Source organism: Pristiophorus japonicus, chromosome 1 (genome assembly GCF_044704955.1).
Source record: "Pristiophorus japonicus isolate sPriJap1 chromosome 1, sPriJap1.hap1, whole genome shotgun sequence".
NCBI classification, from domain to species: domain Eukaryota; kingdom Metazoa; phylum Chordata; class Chondrichthyes; family Pristiophoridae; genus Pristiophorus; species Pristiophorus japonicus.
This window is the reverse complement of record NC_091977.1, coordinates 307,473,875-307,501,133: the sequence shown is the minus strand read 5'-3', so window position 1 is coordinate 307,501,133 and position 27,259 is coordinate 307,473,875. Positions and strand designations below refer to the sequence as shown.

The following is a 27,259-nucleotide window of genomic DNA, read 5'->3' as shown; positions in this document are numbered from 1 at the left end:
CTCTGCCCCAGAGGGCTGTAGATGTTAAGTCTCTGAGTATATTCAAAGCTGAGTTACATAGATTTTTGGAGTCCAAGGGAATCAAGGGATATGGAAATCGGGCTGGAAAGTGGAGTTGAGGTCGATGATCAGCCATGATCTTACTGAATCGAGGAGCAGGCTCGCGGGGCCGTATGTCCTACTCCGACTTCTTATATGTCAGTTCGAGTGTATTATGTCCTACTCCGACTTCTTATGTTCTTATATGTCAGTTCGAGTGTATAGCAACATTTCTTAACAAAGGTCCAGACAAGGAATAGGGGTAAGTCATTCCAACAAAATTATATCTGTTCAGTATGGCCTTGAAGCTGTGCAGGTGCATAATAATATCTGTGTTCCAAGTACTTGAAATACCTCAATATTTGTATTGAGGGGAATGAAAAGGGAAACTGGATTTTAAAAATTGGCTAAAAGACCATAACAAAGGGTACAAAAGCAAAATGCTGCAATGCTGGAAATCTGAAATAAAAACAGAAAACTCTGGAAATACTCAGCAAGTCTAGCAGCATCCGTGGAGAAAAAAACAGTTACTTTTCAAGTCGCTTACCTTTCATTCTGACACACCTCAGACAGTGCAGCACTTCCTCAGTACTGCACTGAAGTGTCAGCCTAGATTATGTGCTCAAGTCTCTGGAGTGGGAAATTAACCCACAACCTTCTGACTTAGAAGTGAGAGTGCTACCCACTGAGCCAAAATTGACATCCAAGGGTAGATATCTAATTTAATCCCGTCACAAGTGGGGTACCCCAGGATTCAGTACTGTTCGGTATATTCTTTCATGATGTGGAGGTGGGAGTAGAAAGCACCTTAATTAATTAAATTTGTAGATGACATCAAATAGACAAATGTGTAGTTATGCACATAGGTGCATTTAACAAGGGCATGGAACATAACGAGTGTGTGCCAGTTTAAGGTAACTAAGAGGGAAAAAGATTTGAGAGTAATCATTGAACACTTTCTCAAAATTCAAGCTTGGTGGCAGGAGCTACGGGCAAAGCAAACAGGAACCTAGGCTGTGTTGCCTGGAATATTAATTATAAAGCCAGGATCATGATATAAGGTTATACGATTCCTACCATTTAAAAGTCTCGTTTAAAATGGGGGTTGATTATATCAGCCAAAAAGTGGTAATCATTACCTATTTGCATTAATATCAATTTCGAAGTTGCGGCTTATAGCGTCTTAAGTGTGCCATTTATTTCAGGCAGGCACAGCTGTGTTTACTCATTAATTACACTTCTTTCTACTTGGTGCTTCTGAAATTCAAATATGAATAATCAGAAGTTGAATTACTGTAAGCTTTTCTTCAAGGCACATGCTTTTGCCATTTGCCTGCATTCAAATGATTAGGTTTTGCCATTTAAATTAAACCGCCCTTTCGAATTGCATAATACATTGTATTATCATTAATAAATTTGGCTATGTCCAGGACAATTAAATTACAATTTAAAAAAATCATTTAATTGTGATCATTAAAACAGTACTTGTCAGGATTCTATTTTCTATTTATGTTGTGAAGCAGTACAAGTTATACAGATAAATATAAACCAATGAAAAGTAACCCAGATATTGGCCAGGATGGTCTCAGTGTATTGGATTTTAGTTTAAATCATACTGCTTCAAATGTCATAAACAGTGAAGAAGATAGTAACAGATTTCAAGTGGACATAAACAGACTACTGAAATGGGCAGACACATGGCAGGTGAAATTTATTGCAAAGAAGTGTGAAGTGATTCATTTTGGTAGGAAGAATGAGGAGAGGCAATATAAACAAAATGGTACAATTTTAAAGGGGGTGCAGGAACGGAGAGACCTGAGTGTACATGCACAAATCTTTGATGGAGGCAAGGCAAGTTGAGAAGGCATATGGGATCCTTGGGTTTATAAACAAAGGCATAGGGCCTGAACTGCCGCCGAGTCTTTTGGGCGGTCTCCCCTCGGTGCTAGTTGCCACTAGCCTCCCGCTGGCAGGAGGGGAGGACCGCTGGGAACCGCCCGCTGATGGTTGCTGGTGCACAAGGCGTGCAAGTGTCCTCCTGCCCACCGAGCTGGCAGATTCCTCCGAGCGGGAGTTGCCGGCCACAGGGGTCAGGATCGCTGCTTGGAGGCAGGTCTAACCCCAACGGTATGTATGAAGACCTGCAAAAAAAGGTTAGTGAACTTCTTTAGTTTATATTTTTTTCAGCGATTTATGTGGATGGGGTCCCCTGAAGGTCTTCCAGTGTTTTTTTTTGTGTACATTTTTATTTTTATGTACTCCCCTTCCCTGGGCCCGACTCAATCCTTGATGGCACTTTGATGAGGATTGCATTTGCCGCCAAGATTGGGGGCTCCCAAGTTTCACAGTGCAAGTCCTTTTTTTGCCGCTGTAGAAGGGCAAAATTTGTGGGAAACCCCCCAGTGTTTGGACTCATTGGAAAGAAATTTAATTTGGTACTCTCTACCAGAAAGTTTGAAATCCTAAAGTGCACATGGAAGAAACTATGAATTTTAATCGAATTTGGGATTTTACAAAGCAGATTGAACCTGTGTGGGCAGGGCTAAGGAACTACCCTCAAATAAGCCAGTTTGATTAGTGAAACTGCCTGAGGCATTGAGACTAAAGTAAATTGTCTGGAAAATGGATACTCGAAAACCCTTCTCCACAAGAGACATTAACATTGCAACAATTAACTCAGAGATAGCCAGCCATCAACCTAAACCTGGAAAGCTATTTTCAGCCTATGCATAAAAATAAAAGGCCCACTCTAACCTGCATGCAAAAAACAAGCACAAAAGAACATTACGATTACCAAACTAATATTTCCATCAATAAACAGATTTAGAAGATCAGCCCACCCGAGGCATATTAATTTTTAACGAGCCTGCCAAAATATGACAAAGAATTCTCGGGCCCGCCAAAATTAAGCAAAGAATTCTGGACTGATTTAGCGTGAAGATTAGGGCAGCTCAAACAGTATAACTGGGCCCCTGTTTTAACAAAGGGTATGCTTTGCTGCTGCTTATGCTACTGCCTCGAGAGACACTGCTTGTGCTAGTGCTCGTGCCATACTACGCCAATGCCATCAAAAAGGGAGAGGAACTAACTTTTCCAGCCTCGATGTCCTGAAATCGAAAAGGAAGGAAGAATATCACCATCACGGCAGCAAGCGACCATTGCCAACGTGGTACCACTAAAACCACCACGATCGACCCAACCTCGAAACAAAACTTCACAAGGAAGAAACTGAAGAATCGAAAGTTTCTACTCTACAATTTAGGCCTGACGACCAACAGGTGAAAACATTACCTAAAAGGACTTTGAAACCTATTTGTAACAAAAGAAAATCCAAAACGCGCCCTACCGCATCAGCGGACTCAATCCAACTGAAGATTGCGCAGTAAGAAGTCCTCTCCGATGTTCGGGGTACGGCAAGCAGAACCTACAGAATCCAACGGACTCCAAAATCGCGAACTACCACTAACTGACCAGAAAGGATTGGCATGCATAGTCCCTGTCTGCCCTGGAGTCGAACCTAGCCAGTATTAGGTATTTGGGAGGTGGGAGGTGTAATTTTCACTGCAACCCCTTTGAATGTGTGACGTACTATTCTTTATTAGTGTAATTATAAGTGTGACATTGTATTTTCTTATCCTTAATAAAATCAAAGTTCTTTTGCACCAATCCAGTGGTCTTTTGCATTTTATCACATCCCCCATATATAAATCCAGAGTCTAGAACCCAAGGGAGTGGGAGTGATTCGAACCGTTCAAGTAGGTCAGAGGTGAACCTGACCCCCGGGACCACCCCTTACACTGCCAAGTGGTCTTTCAAGGACTTTTTTTACAAAACTGCTGCCCAAAGGTCCGTCAGGTATCTCGGCGGTCCTTTGGGTGGCACTTGGGTGGAACTTGGCTTCCACCAAGTTCAGGCCCATAGAGTACAAAAGCAAGGATGTAATGCTAAAATCATTATAAATCACTGGTTAGGTCTCAGCTGGCGTACTATGTCCAATTCAGGGCACTACACTTTAGGAAAGAAGTCAAGGCCTTAAAGAGGGTGCAGAGGAAATTTACTGTCTTGGTACCAGGGATGAGGGACTTCAATTACATCAAGAGACTAGAGAAGCTGGGATTGTTTTCCCTCGAGCAGAAAAGATTAAGGGGAAATTTGATAGAGGTGTTCAAAATCATGAAGGGTTTTGATAAGACTAAATAAGGAGAAACTGCTTCCACTGGCAGAAGGGTTCGTAACCAGAGGACACAGATTTAAGATAACTGGCAAAGGAACCAGATGTGATATGAGGAGAATTTTTTTTACATGGCGAGTTGTTATGATCTAGAATGCACTGCCCGAAAGGTTGATGAAAGCATTTTCAATAATAAATTTTGAAAAGGGAATTGGATAAATACTTGAAGGGGAAAAATGTGCAGGATCATGGGGAAAGACATGGGAGTGGGACAAATTGGATACCTCAACGAGCTAGCACATGCACGATGGGCCAAATGGCCTCCTTCTGTGCAGTATCATTCTATGATTCTATGATGAGATCAGAAGTAGATCAGGTCTATGCTACCGAATGTGCTTTTTGGGTTATTTAAAATAGATTTTAAATCTGAAAAGCTGCAATATTAGGTGTTATATGTCTCACACAATCCATTAGCACAAAGGGAGGTATGTCACAAAACAACAGTTACCCATCATACCATTAATTCACTAACAGATTTGAACTTACTGAAGTAGAAGCACAACAAAAGATGGGAATAAATAATAACCGAAGAGCTGCACAGGAGGTGATTTTAGAAAGGCAAGTCTACTTGCACACTAATTGATGGTGCACTGGTGGTTCAGCAACCAATTTCTTGGTCACTTTTACCTTCTGCTGTGCCATAAGCTTCACAATCTTGTTCTTCAACCTCCATGGTGAGGCCTTTTAGTAGGGCAAAGTTATGGAGCATGCAGCAGGTTGAAATTCTTTGCAAGACCCTAGAAGGAGTGTACTATAAGGCGGCTCCAAAATCAGTCACGATAACCAAACCTCTGCTTTAAAATCGCAATAGTACATGTTTAATAATCAACCTGGTTATATTATGAACTTCATTACATCTCTGCTCTGCTTCTTCCCTTAACTTGTGCAAGTGTGTCATGCATGCCTCCCAGGACTCATGCTTCCAATTTTCCTACCCCTACAAATAGAGGTGCCACATTTTATTACCTTACACTGAAGGTATTGCAATAAATGTTCCCTCTAATTTTTTTTTTCGTATACGGTCCCTTTAACTGGCTGCGTGGCCCATTCAAATTTTCGAGCATACGTGTTTTTTTAATGTAAAAACCTGTGAGTGGACTGCGTGGGAGCTCCATACCGTTGCTCAGCTGCGTAGTTTAGCGGTAATGTTGATTGTGAGAGCTCCTGGAAGCATTGGCATCACCTGCATCATCCTGTGCAGATGGTCACACATCAGCTGGACACTGATATCAAACCCTCTTTTGCACATTGACCCAAATGGCAACAAGGGTGCAATCAATGACCCCCTGGAATTTTGGAAGGTATTTCATTTGTGCACCCTATCCCTGTTAGTGTGCCCAAAATCAGAAACAAAATGAGGCAGATTGCATCATCACAAAGCACCATCGCAACATAGGAGCAGTTTAAGTCTGTATAGTTCTAATTTGCAAAAAACTAGAAAGACATGAAATTCACATTTTGCATCCATAAGCTGCATCTTTACCATTATTTTGTAATAACAGCGCAATCATTTCAACGTAGTTCAAGGCTGCAGCAACATGGAGTGGAGTTCGGCCATAGTTATCAGCGTGGTCTACTTTTGCTCCTCTTTCTATTAAAAAGGAAGCTATGTCAACATGCCAATTACGTGCAACCTAAAAAATATATTAAAAAAACAAACAAATCAGGGATTGGGCTACATGGCTGTAAAGCATCATATGTATTGTTACAGCATACTTACTAGTGGTCTAGTTTCTTTGTTGGTAATGTTACTTTTAACATAACTTTCATGAGTCCATATATGCTAGAAGAATTAAACAAAATAATTCAATGCATTAATGTGCAATGACCAAAACATTGGCCCGGATTTTGCGGTCGCTCGCCACTGACCTCGAAGAAAGTTTATTACAAAGATATAGTAAATCTCTGTGGTGTTGATTTCACTTCTCCTGACATTAATTTGAATCTGACCCCCAAGTCTAGGGGATCTCCAGTGTCTAGCAATAGTGATGTCATCAAGCTGGCTAAGCAGCCAATCACATTGAATAATTCTCACAGGCAACAAACCAGGAAGTAAAATGCACTGATTTTCTTGGATGTCAGACAAATTGGCTGACAGGAAAAGCAAATGTCACCAAAAGCCAGCATGTAAATGAGGAAGCGGATGGGGCAAGGATCCTTGGGGGATTCCCCAGGTGACATTACTGGGATGGGAAAAGAAACCATTGGAAAAGATCCTTACTACAATTGAATAGGTAAACAATGAAACCAAGCAAGTTCAGTTCCACACTGCTGGACACCGAATGAGTGGCATTGGAAGAAGTTGGTGCAGTTGACCATATTGTGTCATATGTACCGTGGTTACAGTCACAGAGGATGTCCTCCATGACTTTGGTTCGGGCCACATCGGTGCAATGGGAGAGGTAGAAAGCTGGTGATTGGAGAGATTCAAACAGGAAGTTACAGGAGAGATGGGTATGGATCTGGGAGGTAACTTTGGGGACTTTGGAAAGGAAAACCAAGTTGGAGATAGGGTGGCAGTCACAGCAAAGACAGAGGGATCGAGGGTATTTTTTGCTTGGTGGGGCTGATAGGGGCTTTGAAAGCCTCAGTTTCCCGCACTTAGAAAGCATGCACAGGAAGTCAGGACAGGAATGCAATTGGCTTGGACTTGGAATGAGAGCCGACAGCAGCTCTTAAAGGATAACAGCTAACCTCCAAAGGAAAGGCAACTATTATTGGAGACAAACGACGCAGAGAATGTCTCAAATGAGAATTCTGGACAAAGCTGTTTCTTTTACTGACCCTGGAGGCCTGCTGAAAAAGGTGCAGCAAAAAGCTGGAGGTGCAAGTTTTTGGCTGATCTGGTGAATTGGCAAGATAAATGTTTTCTCTCTTACTTGCTCTTTGACATGAAAGGCATGTCCCAAGAGTATATGTTTCTCTCCTAACCCCTGAGAGAGAGAGCATGTCGAGAACAGTCCCCTTTATCACAGTTCTTTTACATCCAGAAGATTAGAGCACAGTTACAGTAAAGCACAAACGTTCCAAGTTTTGCTCACATTGAGTACTGCCACCAGAAAAACTGTAAGAACATAAGAAATAAGAGGAGTAGGCCATTCAGCTGCTCAAGCCTGCTCTGCCATTCAATAAGATCATGGCTGATCTGATCCTGGCCTCAACTCCACTTCCCCGCTTGCTCCCCATAACACTTGGCTCCCTTATCTTTCAAAAATCTGTCTATCTCCACCTTAAATACATTCAATGACCCAGCCTCCACAGCTCTCTGGGGCAGAGAATTCCACAGATTCACGACTCTCTGAGAGAAGAAATTCTTCATCTCAATTTTAAATGAGTGGCCCCTTATTCTGAAACTATACCCCCAAGTTCTAGATTCCCCCACGAGGGGAAACATCCTCTCTGCATCTACTCTGTCAAGCCCCCTCAGAATCTTATACGCTTCAGTAAGATCACCTCCAAGTCTTTTAAAGTCCAATGAGTATAGGCCCAACCGGCACATTTCTTCATATGACAACCCCTTCATCTCAGGAATCAACCTCGTGAACCTTCTCTGAACTGCCAGCAGTGCAAGTATATCCATTCTTAAATAAGGAGACCAAAACTGTACGCAGTATTCCAGGTGTGGTCTTACCACAGTTGTAGCAGGAGTTCCCTACTTTTATACTCCATCTCCCTTTTAATAAAGGCCAACATTCCATTTGCCTTCCTGATTACTTGCTGTACCTGCATGCTAACTTTTTTGTGTTTCATGTACAACGATCCCCAGATCCCTCTGTACCGCTTTTTGTAATCTCACCCCATTTAAGTAATAATTTGCTTTTTTAATTTTCCTACCAAAGTAGATAACCTCACATTTCCCCACATTATACTCCATCTGCCAAACTTTTGCCCACTCACTTAGCCTATCTATATACCTTTGTAGATTCTTTGTGTCCTCCTCATAACTTGCTTTCCTACCTATCTTTGTATTATCAGCAATTTTGGTTACATTACACTTGGTCCCTTCATCCAAGTCATTAATAGAAATTATAAATAGTTGAGGCCCCAGCACTGATCCCTGTGGCATTCCACTAGTTACAGTTTGCCAACCTGAAAATGACCCATTTATCCCGACTCTCTGCTTTCTCCGAGGTAGCCAATCCTTCATCCACGCAAATATATTACGCCCCCCCCCATGAGCTCTTACCTTGTGCAATAACCTTTTATGTGACACCTTATTGAATGCTTTCTGGACATCCAAATACACGATATCTACTGGCTTCCCTTTATCCACCCTGCTCATTATATCCTCAAAGAACTCAAGCAAATTTGTCACACATGATTTCCCTTTCATAAAACCATGCTGACTCTGCTTGACTGCATTATGATTTCTAAATGTCCTGCTACTACCTCCTTAATGATGGACTCCAGTGGTTTCCCAATGACAGATGTTAGGCTAACTGGTCTATAGTTTCCTGCTTTCTGTCTCCCTCCTTTCTTAAATAGGGGCATTGCATTTGCGGTTTTCCAATCTGCTGGGACCTCTCCAGAATCCAGGGAATTTTGGTAGATTACAACCAATGCATCCACTATCTCTGCAGCCACCTCTTTTAAGACCCTAGGATGCAGACCATCAGGTCCAGGGGACCTGTCCACCTTTAGTTTTATTAGTTTGCCTCGTACTTTTTCCTCTAGTGAACGTGATTGTTTTAAGTTCCCCCCTCCCTATAGCCCCTTGATTATCTATTATTGGGATGCTTTTAGTGTCTTCTACCATGAAGATCGATGCAAAATATTTGTTCAAAGTCTCTGCCATTTCTCTGTTTCCCATTTTAAGTTCCCCAGTCTCATCCTCTAAGTGATCAACGTTAATTTTGGCTACTCTCTTCCTTTTTATATACCTGTTGTAAGTATCGAATCCCCAAGGATCTGGACATTGCGTTTTAATCCCCAAGGATTTGCGGTTTAATATTTTTCTCACCGCAAAAAAAAAGCTGGAACTGTTTGTGGGAGGGGCCCGGGTGCTGCTCCATGACAATGGTCAAGCTAAGGCAATTCATTGCAGGTAATGAGCAAATGTCCTGTGTTTTGTTAAGCAATGTGAACTCGTCAAGTGAACTGATGGAGCCATTACCTGGATGAGATACCAGAACAATAGAAAGCCATTAAGCCCAGACTGCTCAGAAGCTCATCACTGGAAAAACAGGAAACCTCGAAACAAAGGAAGAAACTTTATTGGGCTAAAAGCAGAAGACACACCCACAGGAAGCTCTCGAAACAAACTTTATTCAGCCTGAAAAGGCAAACGAACTTGGGATATAAAAGAGGCCGTGTGGGTCACAGCTCTCTCTCTTGCGTCGCTGCTTCGCCCCTACAAGAAGAAGAAACCAGAAGAGACACCTTTTCATTGGAAGAAGCAGCGAGTAAGCCAGTGAATTGGTGAGCATCATTTCTGCACACACATCGCTTAAGATCACAGCCACGATGTGAGGGGTATTGTGCTTTCTCCCAACCAAATTCTTCAGGGTTTACAGGGGAGGTGTTTTAGACGTGGGTACTTCACGTTAGGGGCCTGTTTAGACAGGCCACACTGTGCATTGTAGTGCATTTGTTTATTTTACACACGAGGGTGTGTGTGGTTTTACTGGGTGCAGGTGTGTGTTTTAACTTTAATAAAAGCATTGCCGATACTCGGACCAAGGTACCCATCCCTGACTCATTCATCTGTTCCGTACAGTAATAATTCCCAGTGTTAGAACTATTGTAAAGTGGGGGTGCTTCAAAAACACCTAAGAGAACCACTTACACTGTAGAAGCTCTTACTGTCCGTTTTTATATCTCTTGCTAGTTTACTCTCATAAGCTATCTTCTCTCTCTATCATTTTTTTAGTCGTCCTTTGCTGGTTTCTAAAAATTTCCCAATCCTCTGGACTTCCATTGTTCTCCACAACTTTGTATGCCTTTGTTTTCAATTTGATACCATCCTTTACTTTCTTAGTTAGCCATCGATGGTTCATCCTTCTCTTTCTCACTGGAATATATCTTTGCTGAGAGTTATGAAATATCTCTTTAAATGTTTGCCACTGCTTTTCTACAGTCTTACCCTTTAATATATTTTCCAAGTCCACTTTAACCAGCTCTGCCTTCATACCTTTGTAATTACCTTTATTTAAGTTCAGGACACTAGTTTGAGAACTAGCTTTCTCACCCTCAAACTGAATTTGAAATTCTACCATGCTATGATCACTCTTCTCAAGAGGATCCTTCACTAAGAGATCATTAATTAATCCAACTTCGTTACACATTACCAAATCTAAAATAGTCTGCTCCCATGTTGGTTCCACAACGTATTGTTCCAAGAAACCATCCCCACATACACTCTACGCATACAATCGCCCATGATTATTGCCGTACCTTTCTTACAAGCCTGTATTATTTCTTGATTTATATTCTGTCCTACTGTGTGGCTACTGTTTGGGGGCTTGTAGACCACTCCCACCAGTGACTTCCTACCCTTGTTATTTCTTATCTCCACCCAAACTGATTCTACATCTTGATCTTCTGAGCCATATCATTTCTCACTACTGCACTGATCTCATCCCTTCTTAACAGAGCTACCCCACCTCTTTTTCCTTTCTGCCATCCTTACAAAATGACAAATACCCCTGAATATTCAGTTTCCATCCTTGGTCACCTTGCAACCACATCCTTGTAATGGCAATCAGATCATACCCATTTCTTTCTACTTGTACCGTCAGCTCATCTATCTTGTTACGAATGCTGCGTGCGTTCAGATATTGAGCTTTTAATTTTATCTTGGGTGTATACGTTCTGTCCCTTCCCGTCACACTTTGGTTATCATTACCCCTATTGCTACCCTGCACCTTTGCCTTCTCCTTTCTCTTTTTACATTTCCGCTCATTGGATTCCTTCCCCCCACTATTTAGCCCTATCAACAGTCGTAGTTATTCGATTCGTCAGGACTCTGGCCCCAGCCTGGTTCAAGAGAAGCCCAAGCCAATGAAACAGTTCCCTCTTACCCCAATACTGGTGGTCAGTGCCCTATGAATTGAAATCTATTTCTCCCACACCAATCTTTGAGCCATGCGTTCATCTCTCTGATCTTATTTACTCTATGCAAATTTGCTCATGTCTCAGGTAGTGACCCAGAGATTATTACCTTTGTGGTTATGCTTTTTAATTTAGCCCCTAGCTGTTCATACTCCCTCAGCAGAACCTCTTTCTTTGTCCTATCTATGACACTGGTGCCTTCGTGGACCACGACAACTGGATCTTTCCCCCCCACACTCCAAGTTCCTCTCCAGCCCAGAGATGTCCTTAACCCTGGCAGGCAACACAGCCTTCAGGACTCACGCTCTCGGCTGCAGAGAACAGTATCTAGCCCCCTAACTATACTGTCCCCTACCACTACAATATTTCTTTTTACTCACCCCACTTGAAAGGCCGCCTGTGCCACGGTGCTGTGGTCAGTTTGCTCATCCTTCCTGCAGTCCCTGCCCTCGTCCACACAGGGAGTAAGAATCTCATACCTGTTGGACAAGTGCAAGGGCTACCTCCTGGGTCCCCATACCTGCCTCGCTCGTAGTCGCACCCTCCTGTCGCTGACCACGGACCAAATTTGAATTAATTAATCTAAGGGGTGTGACTGCCTCATGGAACACAGCATCCAGGTAATGCTCCCCCTACCTGATGTGTCGCTGTGTCCGCAGCTCAAACTCGAGCTCTTCAACATGGAGCCGAAGTTCTTTGAGCTGCAGACACTTATTGCAGATGTGGTCGCCATGGACCTCAATGGGGTCAACCAGCTTCCACATCGCCTGCCCTGCCATCTCTAATATATTTAATGAATGAAGTTTTCACGTTTTGAAAGTTTAGATTTTTAATCCAGCTCTTAATTTAAATCAATGCCCAAGAAGAGAAAGAAAAACTGACCAACGAATCACTTCCCTGCTTTCCTGTGATGTCACACTTTGAATCTTTTTACTTATCCTCCCAGGTCAGTTGGTGCTGCTCCGGCTAGCCCTTTTGTAGTTTGCCGCTGGCCCCAATTTCGCACTGTTTTGCAGTCCGATTCTCCTGCTCTCTTGCGCCCTTTTATAGTTTGCTGCTGGCCATGATCTCGCGCGGCTTTGCAGTCCTCGTTCATTTGCAAAGACTTTGCCTTGAGGCAGGTCCTCGGAGCTGGGGTGCTGTTTGGGCGCTCAGGGAGTTCCCTATAATTGTCTTTGTTGTGTTTGTTTGAAGGCCACAACTATAGGAATAGGCCCAGGAAGGTTAAAGAATAGCCATCCTGAAGTAGCTGACCCCACGTGAGGAGAGGCCACTCCCATTTCTGGGGAGAAAAGTAATGGCAGGCATTAGCAAGGGTAAGTTTGGAAGCTATAACTCAGCAGGTATTCTCCATTTATTATGATCCCTCATACCCAAACTCCTTTTCTTCATCCTCACAGCAAGACTGCACTGGTTAAATAGTTGCATTATGCACATTTTTTTTTAAACTTGTACTTGGACTGCAACAATGCTTCATTTATTGGCCATCCTTACTTTCCCTGCGAAGGTGACTATGGGCTTTCTGCTCCTTGAACCACTACAGTCCTTGTGCTGATTCTGCTTCCATAATAGTGTTGGGTCAATTTCCTGGAACTCCCTAACAGTGGTGACAAAAGTGATATTTATCCAATACAGGATGGTGTGTGACTTGGAAGGAACATAGGAACAGGAGTAGGCCATTCAGCCCTTCGAGCCTGTTCCACCATTCATTGAGATCTTGGCTGATTTGCGATCCAACTCCATATACCTGCCTTTGGCCATATCCCTGAATACCTTTGGTTAACAAAAAGCTAGCAATCTCCGATTTAAAATTAACAATTGATCTAGCATCAATTGCCGTTTGCGGAAGAGTGTTCCAAACTTCTACCACCTTTTACGTGTAGAAGTATTTCCTAATTTCACTCCGGAAAGGTCTAGCTCTAATTTTAGACTATGCCTCCTCGTCCTGGAATCCCGAACCAACAGAAATAGTTTCTCTCTATGTGTTCCCCGTAATATCCTGAAAACTTCGATCAGATCTCCCCTTAAACTTCTAAATTCTAGGGAATAGCCCATCTAGGGAATAACAGACATCTTGACTTTGTGCAATAGTGTAAATCAGGTGTTGCCTATTGACTTCAATGGAAATAAGATTAAGCAGAGATGTAAAATAGGCTGCTGACTCACTATCACCCTTTTCACTCTATCGCACAAAGTCAAGATCTACCCCATAGTGTGATGGCTCTGGAAGACATAACTACAAGCCTAAGCTGCTGAGAGAAGCTGAGTCCATCAACTATATATATTAATGAAGATATTTAAAGATACAAAAAACAAGTTATGGGCAAGTTTAGTCACGTTATTATGAAAGATGTATTTTTATGTTTCATACCTATTATAAGTTGGTTGTTGGCTGAGGGGAAAATGGCAAATAAAATATTTTCATAGTGGTTGGAGCAATTTGACAGTTTTGCCTTTGCTAACTAATTTGTATACAACTGAATTACAATAAATCTGAATCAATGAATAAGTTTGCACATAAATTAGTTGGAAAATTTTCATCGAGATCAAATAGTTTTACTGGAAGAATTTAAATATTGGCAAACTTACACTGCGATAATTTGATTATAAGAAGAGTAAGTGTGATGCTGAGTTGTTAAAGAAAGAGTGGTGAAATCACACACCAACCATGGCATTTTCATGATATAGATAAATGGGAGCTATTCTGTTTCTGCACGCTAGACACCTAAAGTACATTATCAGGAAATTCCACATCTTCAGCCAGTGATTTTCAGTCTATCAATTGGAAAATCATGAGGCACGCAATTTTGCGATGTGGGTTTCTGGCATGCAGCAAGAAGAAACAGTCTCCCCAGACGTGCAGTGTTTTAGCAGTCCTCAAGTTCATAATTCCTGCAACATTAACTTGAGAATTTTCTTCTCGAACACTAACTTCGAAAAGATACAAAAATTTTCTTTCAAATGTTAAAGCTGTTGTTTCATGCTAAAACCTGGATATGAAGCTGACCAAAATTAAGTTAAACAAAATGCTAATATTGTTCTAAGTCTTCATGGTACATCTAAGATATTATGGCTGTAAGCAGTCTCAGCTATGCATACACTACAACAATTAGTTGCAATAACCTGCATCAAATTTTTAGAAATTAAATAAATACACACATATCTACAAGTATGCATTTACAATATAATGGTGGTGTTGATGCAAAGTAATTTCTCCAAATCCAGATTCCTGGCCTGGAATCAGGTCCAGCCCTAACTCTGTATTTGTGCTAGAAAATGTTAGTATCAGTGCAAAGCAAAACCACTTTGCACCAGTGCAGCAGTTATAGGGATACTGCGCCACGAGCCAGACTTCACATTCAGTGGGATCAGAACATCGCTGACATACTGCTCCCAATTTTGCATCTGTTGAAATGAAGAGGTAAAACAGGGCCGTGCACCTGCAATTTTCCAATCCACATCAGCTGCATGAGGGGCCCAGCTGTGGTACTGGAGCTCAGAACATTTACCCCATATAATGTAAATGCATCCCAATAAAATTTTACATCCAATATCTTTCTATTATCAAAAACTCATTACTATACTTTCTTTAAAAAAAAATAATTATATATACCTCATGAAGCACTGTTTGTCCATGCTTGTCTGCAGTGCTAACTTTAGCTCCTTTTAGTAATAACTTCTCTATCAATTCCAGATTTACCTAGAAAAAAAATGTTTTCCTTCAAATTTCAGTACAATTTTTACAAAATGAACTCGACATTTTTTTTTAAAGTACTTGACTGCTGTTTATTATGAGTAAAGTAATTCAGGTATGTGCCATAATGAAGTACTTAAAGAAAATTGGGTGGGGAAGACTGCCTGACCATTATGGAGCTAACCTGACAGCATTAGTTCCCCAAATGGGTCAGCAATTTCATCTTGTATGCTTAGCTGAGTTATACAGGCCAAAATCTAAAGATTCACCCTGCAGGAAGATTCAGCTGCAGGAAAAATGCAGGGAACAGCGCCAGCCCTTATACATGGCCTTCTTCGACCTTACAAAGGCCTTTGACACTGTCAACCGTGAGGGTCTATGGTGCGTCCTCCTCCGTTTCAGATGCCCCCAAAAGTTCGTCAACATTCTCCACCTGCTCCAACGGATCCATTACAGACCCAATCCGTGTCCGGACCGGGGTCAAACAGGGCTGCGTCATCGCCCCAACTCTCTTCTCAATCTTCCTCGCTGCCATGCTCCACTTCACAGTCAACAAGCTCCCTCCTCGTGTGGAACTAAACCTACAGAACCAGTGAGAACCTGTTCAACCTTCACCGACTCCAGGTCATGTCCAAAACCAGCCCAACCTCTGTCGTCGAGCTACAGTACGTGTACGATGCATACAGAGGCTAAATTCTAGGACATAGTCGACATATTTACAAAGGCGTACGAAAGCATGGGCCTTACGCTAAACATCCATAAGAAAAAGGTTCTCCACCAGCCTGTCCTTGCCGCACAGCACTGCCCCCCAGTCATCAAGATTCACGGCGCGGCCCTGGACAACGTGGATCATTTCCCATACCTCGGGAGCCTCTTATCAACAAGAGCAGACATTGTCGACAAGATTCAACACCGCCTCCTGTGCGCCAGTGCAGCCTTCGGCCGCCTGAGGAAAAGAGTGTTTGAAGACCAGGCTCTCAAAACTGCCACCAAGCTCATGGTCCACAGGGCTGTAGTAATACCCGCCCTCGTGTATTGCTCAGAGACATGGATCATGTACAGTAGACACCTCAAGTCGCTGGAGAAATACCACCAATGATGCCTCCGCAAGATCCTAAAAATTCCCTGGGAGGACAGACGCACCAACATTAGTGTCCTCAGCCAGGCCAACATCGAAGCACTGATCACACTTGATTAGCTCCGCTGGGCAGGCCACATTGTCCACATGCCAGCCACGAGACTCCCAAAGCAAGCGCTCTACTCGGAACTCCTTCATGGCAAACGAGCCAAAGGTGGACAGCGGAAACGTTACAAGGACACCCTCAAAGCCTCTTTGATAAAGTGCAACATCCCCACTGACAACTGGGAGTCCCTGGCCAAAGGCCGCCCTAAGTGGAGGAACTGCATCCAGAAGGGCACTGAGCACCTCGAGTCTCATCGCCGAGAGCATGCAGAAATCAAGCACAGGCAGCAAAAAGAGCGTGCGGCAAACCTGTCCCACCCACCCTTTCCCTCAATGGCTATCTGTCCCACCTGTGACAGGGACTGTGATTCTCGTATTGGACTGTTCAGCCACCTAAGGACTCATTTTAAGAGTGGAAGCAAGTCTTCCTCGATTCCGAGGGACTGCCTATAATACATAAGAACATAAGAATTAGGAACAGGTGTAGGCCATCTAGCCCCTCGAGCCTGCTCCGCCATTCAACAAGATCATGGCTGATCTGGCCGTGGACTCAGCTCCACTTACCCGCCCGCTCCCCATAGTCTTTAATTCCCTTATTGGTTAAAAATCTATCTATCTGTGATTTGAATACATTCAATGAGCTAGCCTCAACTGCTTCCTTGGGCAGAGAATTCCACAGATTCACAACCCTCTGGGAGAAGAAATTCCTTCTCAACTCGGTTTTAAATTGGCTCCCCTGTATTTTGAGGCTGTACCCCATAGTTCTAGTCTCCCCGACCAGTGGAAACAACCTCTCTGCCTCTTGTCTATCCCTTTCATTATTTTAAATGTTTCTATAAGATCCCCCCTCATCCTTCTGAACTCCGAGCAAAGACCCAGTCTACTCAATCTATCATCATAAGGTAACCCCCTCATCTCCGGAATCAGACAAGTGAATCGTCTCTGTACCCCCTCCAAGGCTAGTATATCCTTTCTTAAGTAAGGTGACCAAAACTGCATGCAGTACTCCAGGTGCGACCTCACCAATACCCTGTACAGTTGCAGCAGGACCTCCCTGCTTTTGTACTCCATCCCTCTCGCAATGAAGGCCAACATTCCATTCACCTTCCCGATTACCTGCTGCACCTGCAAACTAACTTTTTGGGATTCTAAAAGAGTTTCATGCACAAGGACCCCGAGGTCCCTCTGCACCGCAGCATGTTGTAATTTCTCCCATTCAAATAATATTCCCGTTTACTGTTTTTTTTTCCAAGATGGATGACCTCACATTTTCCGACATTGTATTCCATCTGCCAAACCTTAGCCCATTTGCTTAACCTATCTAAATCTCTTTGCAGCCTCTCTGTGTCCTCTACACAACCCGCTTTCCCACTAATCTTTATGTCATCTGCAAATTTTGTTACACTACACTCTGTCCCCTCTTCCAGGTCATCTATGTATATTGTAAACAGTTGTGGTCCCAGCACTCATCCGTGTGGCACACCACTAACCACCGATTTCCAACCCGAAAAGGACCCATTTATCCCGACTCTCTGCTTTCTGTTAGCCAGCCAATTCTCAATCCATGCTAATATATTTCCTCTGACTCCGCGTACCTTTGTCTTCTGCATGATGATGATGATAGGCCAAGATCTAAAGATTCACCCTCATTCTGTGTTTGTTTCACTGATCTCAGTCAATACAATAATATTAGCACCGCTGTATTAGTGAATGAAATGTGAGCTGGAGTTCCCACTCCTGATCACTATCCAGCAACACCTGCTGAAAGGATAGATATCGCCCTTTTCCTCTTGTTCTTCCTGCATGGTTGTCTCTGGTCTTCTCTCACTATTTCCCTCTGCTCCTCCTCCTCCCCTCATTGTTGCTCTCACCATTTCCCTTTTATGGTTGCATCATCCGGAAACACAATGTCAGTGCACAGATATGATGGACTGAATTGCCTCGTTCTGTGCTGTAAACTTCTACGGTTCTCTGAGCCTCATTGTGTTTTCTCTCAACACCAGTGTGAGTGTTCCAGATTGGTGTCAATAGCCACGGCAGTAAGGAGTATCCCTAGCCCCACCAGCATCCATTTATCCTGGTCCGTTAAATTGTTGTGGCCCTGTGAACTGTCACAAGATGAAAGCTGCTAGGGGTGCCTTTCAGTCATCTACATAATTGTTGGATGCATAACACTACCTCAAAAACTTAAAAATCTTTTTTTCTGCTGAACAGACAGCTCAGCGCAGAGTGCTTGGAGACATACCCACTTAGTTTTGCAGGCCCCAACTGTACCACTGCAGAATTGTACCTTATGTAAAATAAAAAGGGAGATTTTTACACAATCAATAATATATTTTCTTGTGCTTCCTTTACAACTGTTACTAGAGAGAGTCCAAGAGCACTCTAGACTTTTCTCTGGTATGACATCATAAAATTTCATTCCAGAGATGTCATGAATGGGATTGTGTATTGTGAATTACACAAAATGTCTTGTCAGCATCCAGTAATTTTAAAGAATGGGTCAAAGGAACGCCAGAAAGTGTACAGATACCTATCTGTCCTAATAGCATGTACAATTTTGTGACAGTTCAATGGAAAACACTTGTTCTTTCAGATTATATATTGCATGCTAAAATATGTCTTTTTAATACTTTAACTTATTGTTTATGATCAAGCATCCACTAGAACACCAATTTCAGATTTTTATCATACCATTGCATTTGGACGTTTCGATCTTGAAACAAAAATAAAATGTTTGATCAATGCTTCATTTAGTAAATATACTGAATCCTCTGCTTCGGTAAACTTTTCAAGATCAAGATCAAATTCATCATCAGAAATGCTTGTCCATTCTAAACCTGAAAAGGTGGTAGGTTGAACTCCAGGAACTGTCGGAAAAAAATGTATTAAAGTAAATTGTAGATACTGCACAATGGAATACTTACAAAACCTTAGATAACAATAAGCACGACAAGATTACCTGTACTTGCATTCATCTCATATAACATGACAGAATGATCAGATCTGATTTTTTTTTAAATGTATTCTCTTTTCAGGAAATGGACTTCCCTATGGTGAAGCCTATTGTAACTTAGCCATTAAAGGTATTGAGAGTTATCTACTTTATATTGGAAAGAGAAGAATCTCCGATGTCTGATGCCATTGGCTCTTATCTGGATCTCCTACAGGAGGTGAGTAGCCAGATATCAATTAACCCTTAAAGTTTACACAGAACTGCACAGCACAAGGAGATAGGGATACCAGTATTAGTTTCATCATCCAGGACATTAATAAGTGAATTGAACTTGCAGATATAATGCTTGTAGTTTTACTCATGAGAGTTTGCATGGCCTGTGCAGAAATGCAAATTCCATAACCATGTAAAGCATAAGACTGGAATTAAAGAGCAAAAATCACCTATATACTTTCTCAGCTTTCTTCCAAGGGCAAAGGGGCAGCAATTGATTCACATTTGTTCAACTCATGGAGTTGAAGAGCAGAGGACAGAAAGTGAAGAACATTGAGGCTGAAATGTTAATTTTGAGACTGATAGGGAGTGGGGGAGGGGGTTGGAAAGTGGTCGAGAAACCCGGAGAATGGGTTTCTTGCAGATACTGCCAAAGTTAACAGCATGGCCTGATTAGCATTTTAAAACCCTGATTCCTGCCCGCAGCCAGCTAGATGGAGAGAAAAGGAAATAGGGATCGGGGGCTGGAGGGAAAATCGGAGGCTGGAGGGGGATCAGAGGCCAGAGGATGATCGGGATCGGCGGGGGGGGGGGGGCGTGGAAGGGGATCAAAAGCCAGAGATGGGAGGTCAGAAGGGAATCGAGAGCCCGAGGTCAGAAGGCTGGAGAGTGATCAGGGGCCAGAGGGGGGATCTAGGGTCGGAGGGGGGAATTGGAGGACTTGTGGGAGTGAGGGATCAGAGGTCTTGGAGGGGGCAGATTGGAGGTGTCGGGGGTAGGGGGGGGATTGGAAGGGTAGGGGGTAGGGGGGGGATGTCTAATCACAGGAAACTCAACCAGCCAACTTTACTAGTTTCATTTGTGTACTTTAGTCAGTTTCGTGGATGCCTATTAGTGCTTTTGCACCTAAAATAGCTTAATTTTGAGAGTCTCCTCGAAGGGCCACAGTTGGCAGAAACTCACTATGCTCATTAATTGGATGTGGGGGCGTGGCCAATTCTGTGGGTGGGGCCAACTTCCAGCATGATGTTTTTAAACCAGTGCAAATGATCGCAAAAGGATGTAACTTACGTTTTTTTGGACAGCTGTGATGTTCAACTATAAAAAGATATGACTTTAACCCATCAAGAGTTATAGGAATAGGTAAATCAGAAGACAACAGAAAGACAGACTGGATTAAAAGAGATACAGGCTGGAATTTTCCTGTTGCCAAGCATGCGGGTTTGGGGGCAGGGCAGTAGTAAATATCCTGGAAATAGCGAGTGTGTCGGAAACCCACCATCATCCTGCCGCCACGCACATTTGACTCGGGCAGCATTGACACAGACCCGAATGACAGAGGCGGGCGACCTCATCGAAATCATTAAATGCTTGTTGAGAGACAAGTGATTTTAATGCCAGCTTTTGACTTCAACTGCAGGAGCAGAGGATTCACAGAGGTCAAGTATCTCGCCTGTGAAGGGGAGGCGGAAGCTCAGTGGCCATTAGCAAGTTAATTCACTGACAGCTGGGAAAACCATGTAAATACTCCAGCATTACACCTCATTACTTACCTCAAGGAAAGGTTCTTGCTCACTCCATTTTGTCCACAGATTTGGGTGTCTGCAGCTCAGAAGACACTTTCACCACATTGCTACTCACTATTGCAATATTTGGCCCTCTGATCTCCACTTTACCTACCATCTACTACAGCAGCATGGGTGCTGCTTATCGGACCAAGATGAGTCCCACCACTAGCAACACCAACCACACCAGCAGAAACCATAACAATAAACTTTCTCCTCAATGACCTGAAGCTCCACAGGAGAGAGGGGGTCAGCACAGGGCTGCAGCACGCCTGAGGCGATACCCCCAAATCAGGGTATACAGGCAGAGGATGAGTTTCCTCAATATGACTTGAGCAGCAGTGCTTCAGGAGGCTCAGGCTATGGCGCCAGGTCATCACTGACATTTGTAGCTTGCTGGAACAATACCTGCTGCGCAGAGGTCCTGGTGGACACTCATTACCAGTGGCTGTAAAAGTCACCACCGCCCTCAACTTCTTCGCCTCAGGCTTTGCCACTGACAAGGCCAATGTTAATGAGCGGGCACTTGGCTTTGCGGCTCTGGCTGACTTCCTACAGGGGCAGGGCATCATCGACTGCACACATGTGACCATGAAGGCACCCCATCATCACCCAGGAGTGTTTGTGAACCACAAGGGCTTCCACTCGCTCAATGTGCAGCTTGTCTTCAACCATAAAAAGATGATTTATGCATGTGTGCGTCAGATCCCCTGTCAGCTGTCATGACTCTTTTCTTCTGTGCCAGCCCACCCCCACTCAGCTCTTCGCACCTCCAAACATACTTACCAGCTGTCTCCTTGGAGACAAGGGCTATCCACTGAAGACGTGGCTCATGACTTCCTTGAAGACGCCAAGTACTGAGGCTGAGGAGCATTGTAATGAGAGTCACATCTCCACCAGATGCGTCATAGAGCAAACAATAGGCATACTAAAGATGTGCTTCAGATGCCTGAACAGATCTCGAAGAGCCTTTCAGTACGCACCAGCCAGGGTCTCCAGAATTATTCTTGTCTGCTGTGTGCTGCACAGCATAACGCAGCAACGAGGGTTGGAGCAAGGCGTACAGCCTCTTCAGAGAAGGAGGAACAGGTGGAAAATAGAGGAGGAGGAACCCGAGATGCGGATGGCATCAGCGGCGGTGCACATTGCTGCCTGTGAGGCCAGGGATGGCCCCATCATGGCCAGATTTACTTAACTTGCTTGAATGCAGCCATACGGCTGTCACGTGCTGTACTAAGAACCCCCCCGCCCCCTCAGCAACACCATAAAGCATCCCGACATTGACCAAGTCATTCCTCTCACCCAAAGCCCCAATGCTCGAGGTTAAATAATATCTCACCATTCACTTCAAGTGTCGGAGCCACTTCCAAGATTTGAGACAAAATAGGACAAGATCTGAAAGTGGTGCAAAGAAAAACATTTGTGTGTGTGTGTCATCAAAATAACTAAAACTTAACACTAACATTTTTTGATACACCCATGTGCACCTACTTTTGTCTTTTCCAAGTGCTGTACGAGGTGCAACCACCGTGGCTTCAGCAGAGATAGAGGCAGATTGCTCACTTCCCTGCGGCGACTCGTTAAGACACTTTTGGCCGATGTCCTCTAGTTTTTGGAGCCTGTGACGGCCCCGCAAAGTCTGCTCCTCCTGCGACTGTCCAGGGGCAGGCTCAGCCAGCGCGATCCCAGGAGGCATGTGGAGCTCTGACTGAGGGGGAGACAACGGGGGAGAAGTGGGAGCCCTTTGAGAAGAGCTTCCACTTCCATATCCCCTCTCACCATCATCCCTCTCATGAGCCACCCACACTTCCCTGCTAGCAAGGAGCTGAAGAGCGATGATCGTTTACATCCCTCCTTGAGAGGTGGTCTATGAGCACCTGCCATCAATTGCCCACAGCTAGCATGTGCTCATGTGACTGGTGCATCTGCTTTCCATGGAACAGAAAGAACATCATCGTCATCACCTGTGACATAGTGCTGCTCATGTTGGAGATGGACTCCTCCATTCTCTGAACATTTGCAGACATCGAGGCTACCAAAGATGCCAGAGCCTCATGCAATTGTTGCTGCTCCACCAAGATCACTCTCTTTCTCGATGACGCCCAAAGCTCAGCATCTGCATGCAGCTCAGCAGAGCTCGGAGCATCCTGCGTCCTTTGATAAGGAATCTCCACTGTTGTCCCAGTTAACACCATCTGTTGTTGCTCACTTGTGAATTGTGAGAAACCAGGTGACAACTCTACTCTCTCTCGCAAAGGACCCACCAAAGTGTGCGTATCTGCGCTGGTATTGGCTGCGCTTGCATCTGCTGGCAGTGCACCCTCAGAGGCTGGAGGTTCCTCTGAGGAGTCATCTTCCTCCTTCGGCTGAACAATGGGGTGGCAGTTATCAGTGAATACATTGACTATATCCTGAAGTTCAGCCTCTGAATGTGTGCAGACGCAGGCGTCGTCTGCATACTGCAGCTCAACGACAGAGATTGGGGTGATCTTGGACCTGGCCTGGAGGCGGCATAGGTTAAACAGCTTCCCACTGGTTCTATAGTTTAGTTCCACTCCAGCGGGGAGCCTGTTGATTGTGAGGTGGAGCATGGCGGCAAGGAAGATTGAGAAGAGGGTTGGAGCAATGACGCAGCCCTGTTTGACCCCAATCCGGACATGAATTGGGTCTGTAATGAATCCGTTGGTAAGGATCAAGGCCTGCATGTCATCGTGAAGCAGGCGAAGAATGTTAACAAACTTTTGGGGGCATCCGAAACGGAGGAGGACGCTCCATAGTCCCTCGTGGTTGACAGTGTCAAAGGCCTCTGTAAGATCGAAAAAGGGTATGGAAAAGGACTGGCGCTGCTCCCTGTAGTTTTCCTGCAACTGTCGCACTGCAAAGATCATGTCTGTTGTGCCCCATAGGGGACGAAGGCTGCATTGAGATTCCGGGAGGAGCTCCTCGGCCACAGGGAGAAGACGATTGAGGAGAACTCTAGCGACAACTTTCCCAGTGGCTGATAGCAGGGAGATTCCCCTGTAGTTGCCACAGTCGGACTTGTCCCCTTTTTAAAAAATGATCACAATCACTGCATCTCTGAGATCTCCCTCCAGATGAGAGAGATGAGGTCATGTATCCGCGCCAACAGCACCTCTCCACCATACTTTAGTGCCTCGGCAGGGATTCCATCCGCACCCGTAGCCTTGTTATTCTTCACTGTTTTATGGCTTTGTCTACCTCGTGAAACGTTCGAGTTTCACTGAGTTGGTGGCGGGTCGCATGCTGCGGGATGGAGTCGAGAACATTCGAGTCAAAGGCAGAGTCTCGACTGAGGAGATCTTCAAAGTGCTCCTTCCATCGGGCCCTGACTGCCTCGGTGTCCTTGATGAGTGTTTCACCGTTCTTGGCCAGGAGTGGGGTGGAGCCTTGAGAGTTTGGACCGTAGGTGGCCTTGACTGCAGTGAAGAATCTTCGCATATCGTGGCTGTCGGCCAGTTGTTGTAATTCCTGTGCTTTCTCCGTCCGCCACCTGTTCTTTAGGTCCCGCGTTTTTTGATCTACCACCAAGCTCATGGTCTACAGGGCTGTAGTAATACCCACCCTCCTGTATGGATCTGAGGCATGGACAATGTATAGAAGGCACCTCAAGTCGCTGGAGATATATCACCAACGGTGTCTCCGCAAGATCCTGCAAATTCCCTGGGAGGACAGGCGCACCAACATCAGTGGCCTCGACCAGGCTAACATCCCCAGTATTGAAGCACTGACCACACTCGATCAGCTTCGCTGGGCAGGCCACATAGTTCGTATGCCAGATACGAGACTACATAAGCAAATGCTTTATGCGGAGCTCCTTCATGGTAAACGAGCCAAAGGAGGACAGCGAAAACATTATAAGGACATCCTCAAAGCTTCCCTGGTAAAGTGAGTCATCACCACTGACACCTGGGAGACCCTGGTCAAAGACCGCCCGAAGTGGAGAAGGTGCATCCAGGAGGGCGTTGAGCTCTTCGAGTCTCAACGCAAAGAGCGTGAAGAGGCCAAGCGCAGGCAGCGGAAGGAGCGCGCGGCAAACCAACCCCACCGACCCCTTCCCTCGACGAATGTCTGTCCCACCTGTAACAGGGTCTGTGGCTCTCGTATCGGACTGTTCAACCATCAAAGAACTCATTTTGGAAGTAGAAGCAAGTCTCCCTCGATTCCGAGGGACTGCCTATGAATGAGAGTTGATGAACATGTGGGACAGTAGAGATGAATTAGAAGCGTTATAAGAAGAATAGGTAACGTTACCATTATGCACATGATGACATTTCAATGGCTGCTGACATCAGGAAGTAGTGTCTCAAACGAGCGTACTATGCTTAAACAAAGGGGACTACAGTGGGATGAGGGCAGAGTTGGCTAAAGTAGACTGGAAACACAGACTAAACAGTGGCACAATTGAGGAACAGTGGAGGATTTTTAAGGAGCTCTTTCATAGTGCTCAACAAAAATATATTCCAGTGAAAAAGAAGGGCGGTAAGAGCAGGGTTAACCAGCCGTGGATAACCAAGGAAATGAAGGAGTATCAAATTAAAAACCAATGCCTATAAGGTGGCCAAGGTTAGTGGGAAACTGGAAGATTGGGAACATTTTAAACGACAGCAAAGAATGACTAAGAAAGCAATAAAGAAAGGAAAGATAGTTTACAAAAGTAAACTTACGCAAAACATAAAAACAGATAGTAAAAGCTTTTACCGATATATAAAACGGAAAAGAGTGATAAAGTAAATGTTGGTCCCTTAGAAGATGAGAAGGGGGATTTAATAATGGGAAATGTGGAAATGGCTGAGACCTTAAACAATTATTTTGCTTCGGTCTTCACAGTGGAAGACACAAAAACCATGCCAAAGATTGCTGGTCACGGGAATGTGGGAAGGGAGGACCTTGAGATAATCACTATCACTGGGGGGGGGGGTAGTGCTGGACAGGCTAATGGGACTCAAGGTAGACAAGTCCCCTGGTCCTGATGAAATGCATCCCAGGGTATTAAAAGAGATGGCGGAAGTTATAGCAAATGCATTCGTTATAATCTACCAAAATTCTCTGGACTCTGGGGAGGTACTAGCAGATTGGAAAGCAGCTAATGTAACGCCTCTGTTTAAAAAAGGGGGCAGACAAAAGGCAGGTAACGATAGGCCGGTTAGTTTAACATCTGTAGTGGGGAAAATGCTTGAAGCTATCATTAAGGAAGAAATAGCGGGACATCTAGATAGGAATAGTGCAATCAAGCAGATGCAACATGGATTCATGAAGGGGAAATCATGTTTAACTAATTTACTGGAATTCTTTGAGGATATAACGAGCATGGTGGATAGAGGTGTACTGATGGATGTGGTGTATTTAGATTTCCAAAAGGCATTTGATAAGGTGCCACACAAAAGGTTACTGCCAAAGATAAAGGTACGCTAAAGGTACGCGGAGTCAGAGGAAATGTATTAGCATGGATAGAGAATTGGCTAGCTAACAGAAAGCAGAGAGTCTGGATAAATGGGTCTTTTTCGGGTTGGAAATCGGTGGTTAGTGGTGTGCCACAGGGATCGATGCTGGGACCACAACTGTTTAACAATATACATAGATGATCTGGAAGAGGGGACAGAGTGTAGTGTAACAAAATTTGCAGATGACACAAAGATTAGTGGGAAAGCGGGTTGTGTAGAGGACACAGAGAGGCTGCAAAGAGATTTAGATAGGTTAAGCGAATGGGCTAAGGTTTGGCAGATGGAATACAATGTCGGAAAATGTGAGATCATCCACCTTGGAAAAAAAAACAGTAAAAGGGAATATTATTTGAATGGGGAGAAATTACATGCTGCGGTGCAGAGGGACCTGGGGGTCCTTGTGCATGAATACCAAATGATAATAGATTGCGTAGACTGGGTCTTTACTCATTGGGGTTCAGAAGGATGAGGGGGATCTTATAGAAACATTTAAAATAATGAAAGGGATAGACAAGATAGAGGCAGGGAAGTTGTTTCCACTGGTCGGGGAGACTAGAACTAGGGGGCACAGCCTCAAAATACGGGGGAGCCAATTTAAAACCGAGTTGAGAAGGAATTTCTTCTCCCAGAGGGTTGTGAATCTGTGGAATTCTCTGCCCAAGGAAGCAGTTGAGGCTAGCTCATTGAATGTATTCAAATCACAGATAGATAGATTTTTAACCAATAAGGAAATTAAGGGTTACGGGGAGCGGGCGGGTAAGTTGAGCTGAGTCCACGGCCAGATCAGCCATGATCTTGTTGAATGGCGGAGCAGGCTCGAGGGGCTAGATGGCCTACTCCTGTTCCTAATTCTTATGTTCTTATGT

General features: G+C 44.2%; 1 protein-coding gene across 2 annotated transcripts in view; it reads right to left on the bottom strand.

Moving 5' to 3' along the window:
• LOC139253160 (ankyrin repeat, PH and SEC7 domain containing protein secG-like) overlaps nt 1-27,259 on the bottom strand; it is a 117,126-nt gene that overhangs the window by 14,981 nt on the left and 74,886 nt on the right. For both annotated transcript variants that reach the window (XM_070873465.1, XM_070873487.1), the window contains 3 exons: nt 18,892-19,067; nt 14,934-15,020; nt 5,754-5,904 (listed from right to left, as the gene is read on the bottom strand). In XM_070873465.1, the coding sequence (XP_070729566.1) occupies nt 5,754-5,904; nt 14,934-15,020; nt 18,892-19,067 (414 nt within the window). The remainder of the gene's footprint in view (nt 1-5,753; nt 5,905-14,933; nt 15,021-18,891; nt 19,068-27,259) is intronic.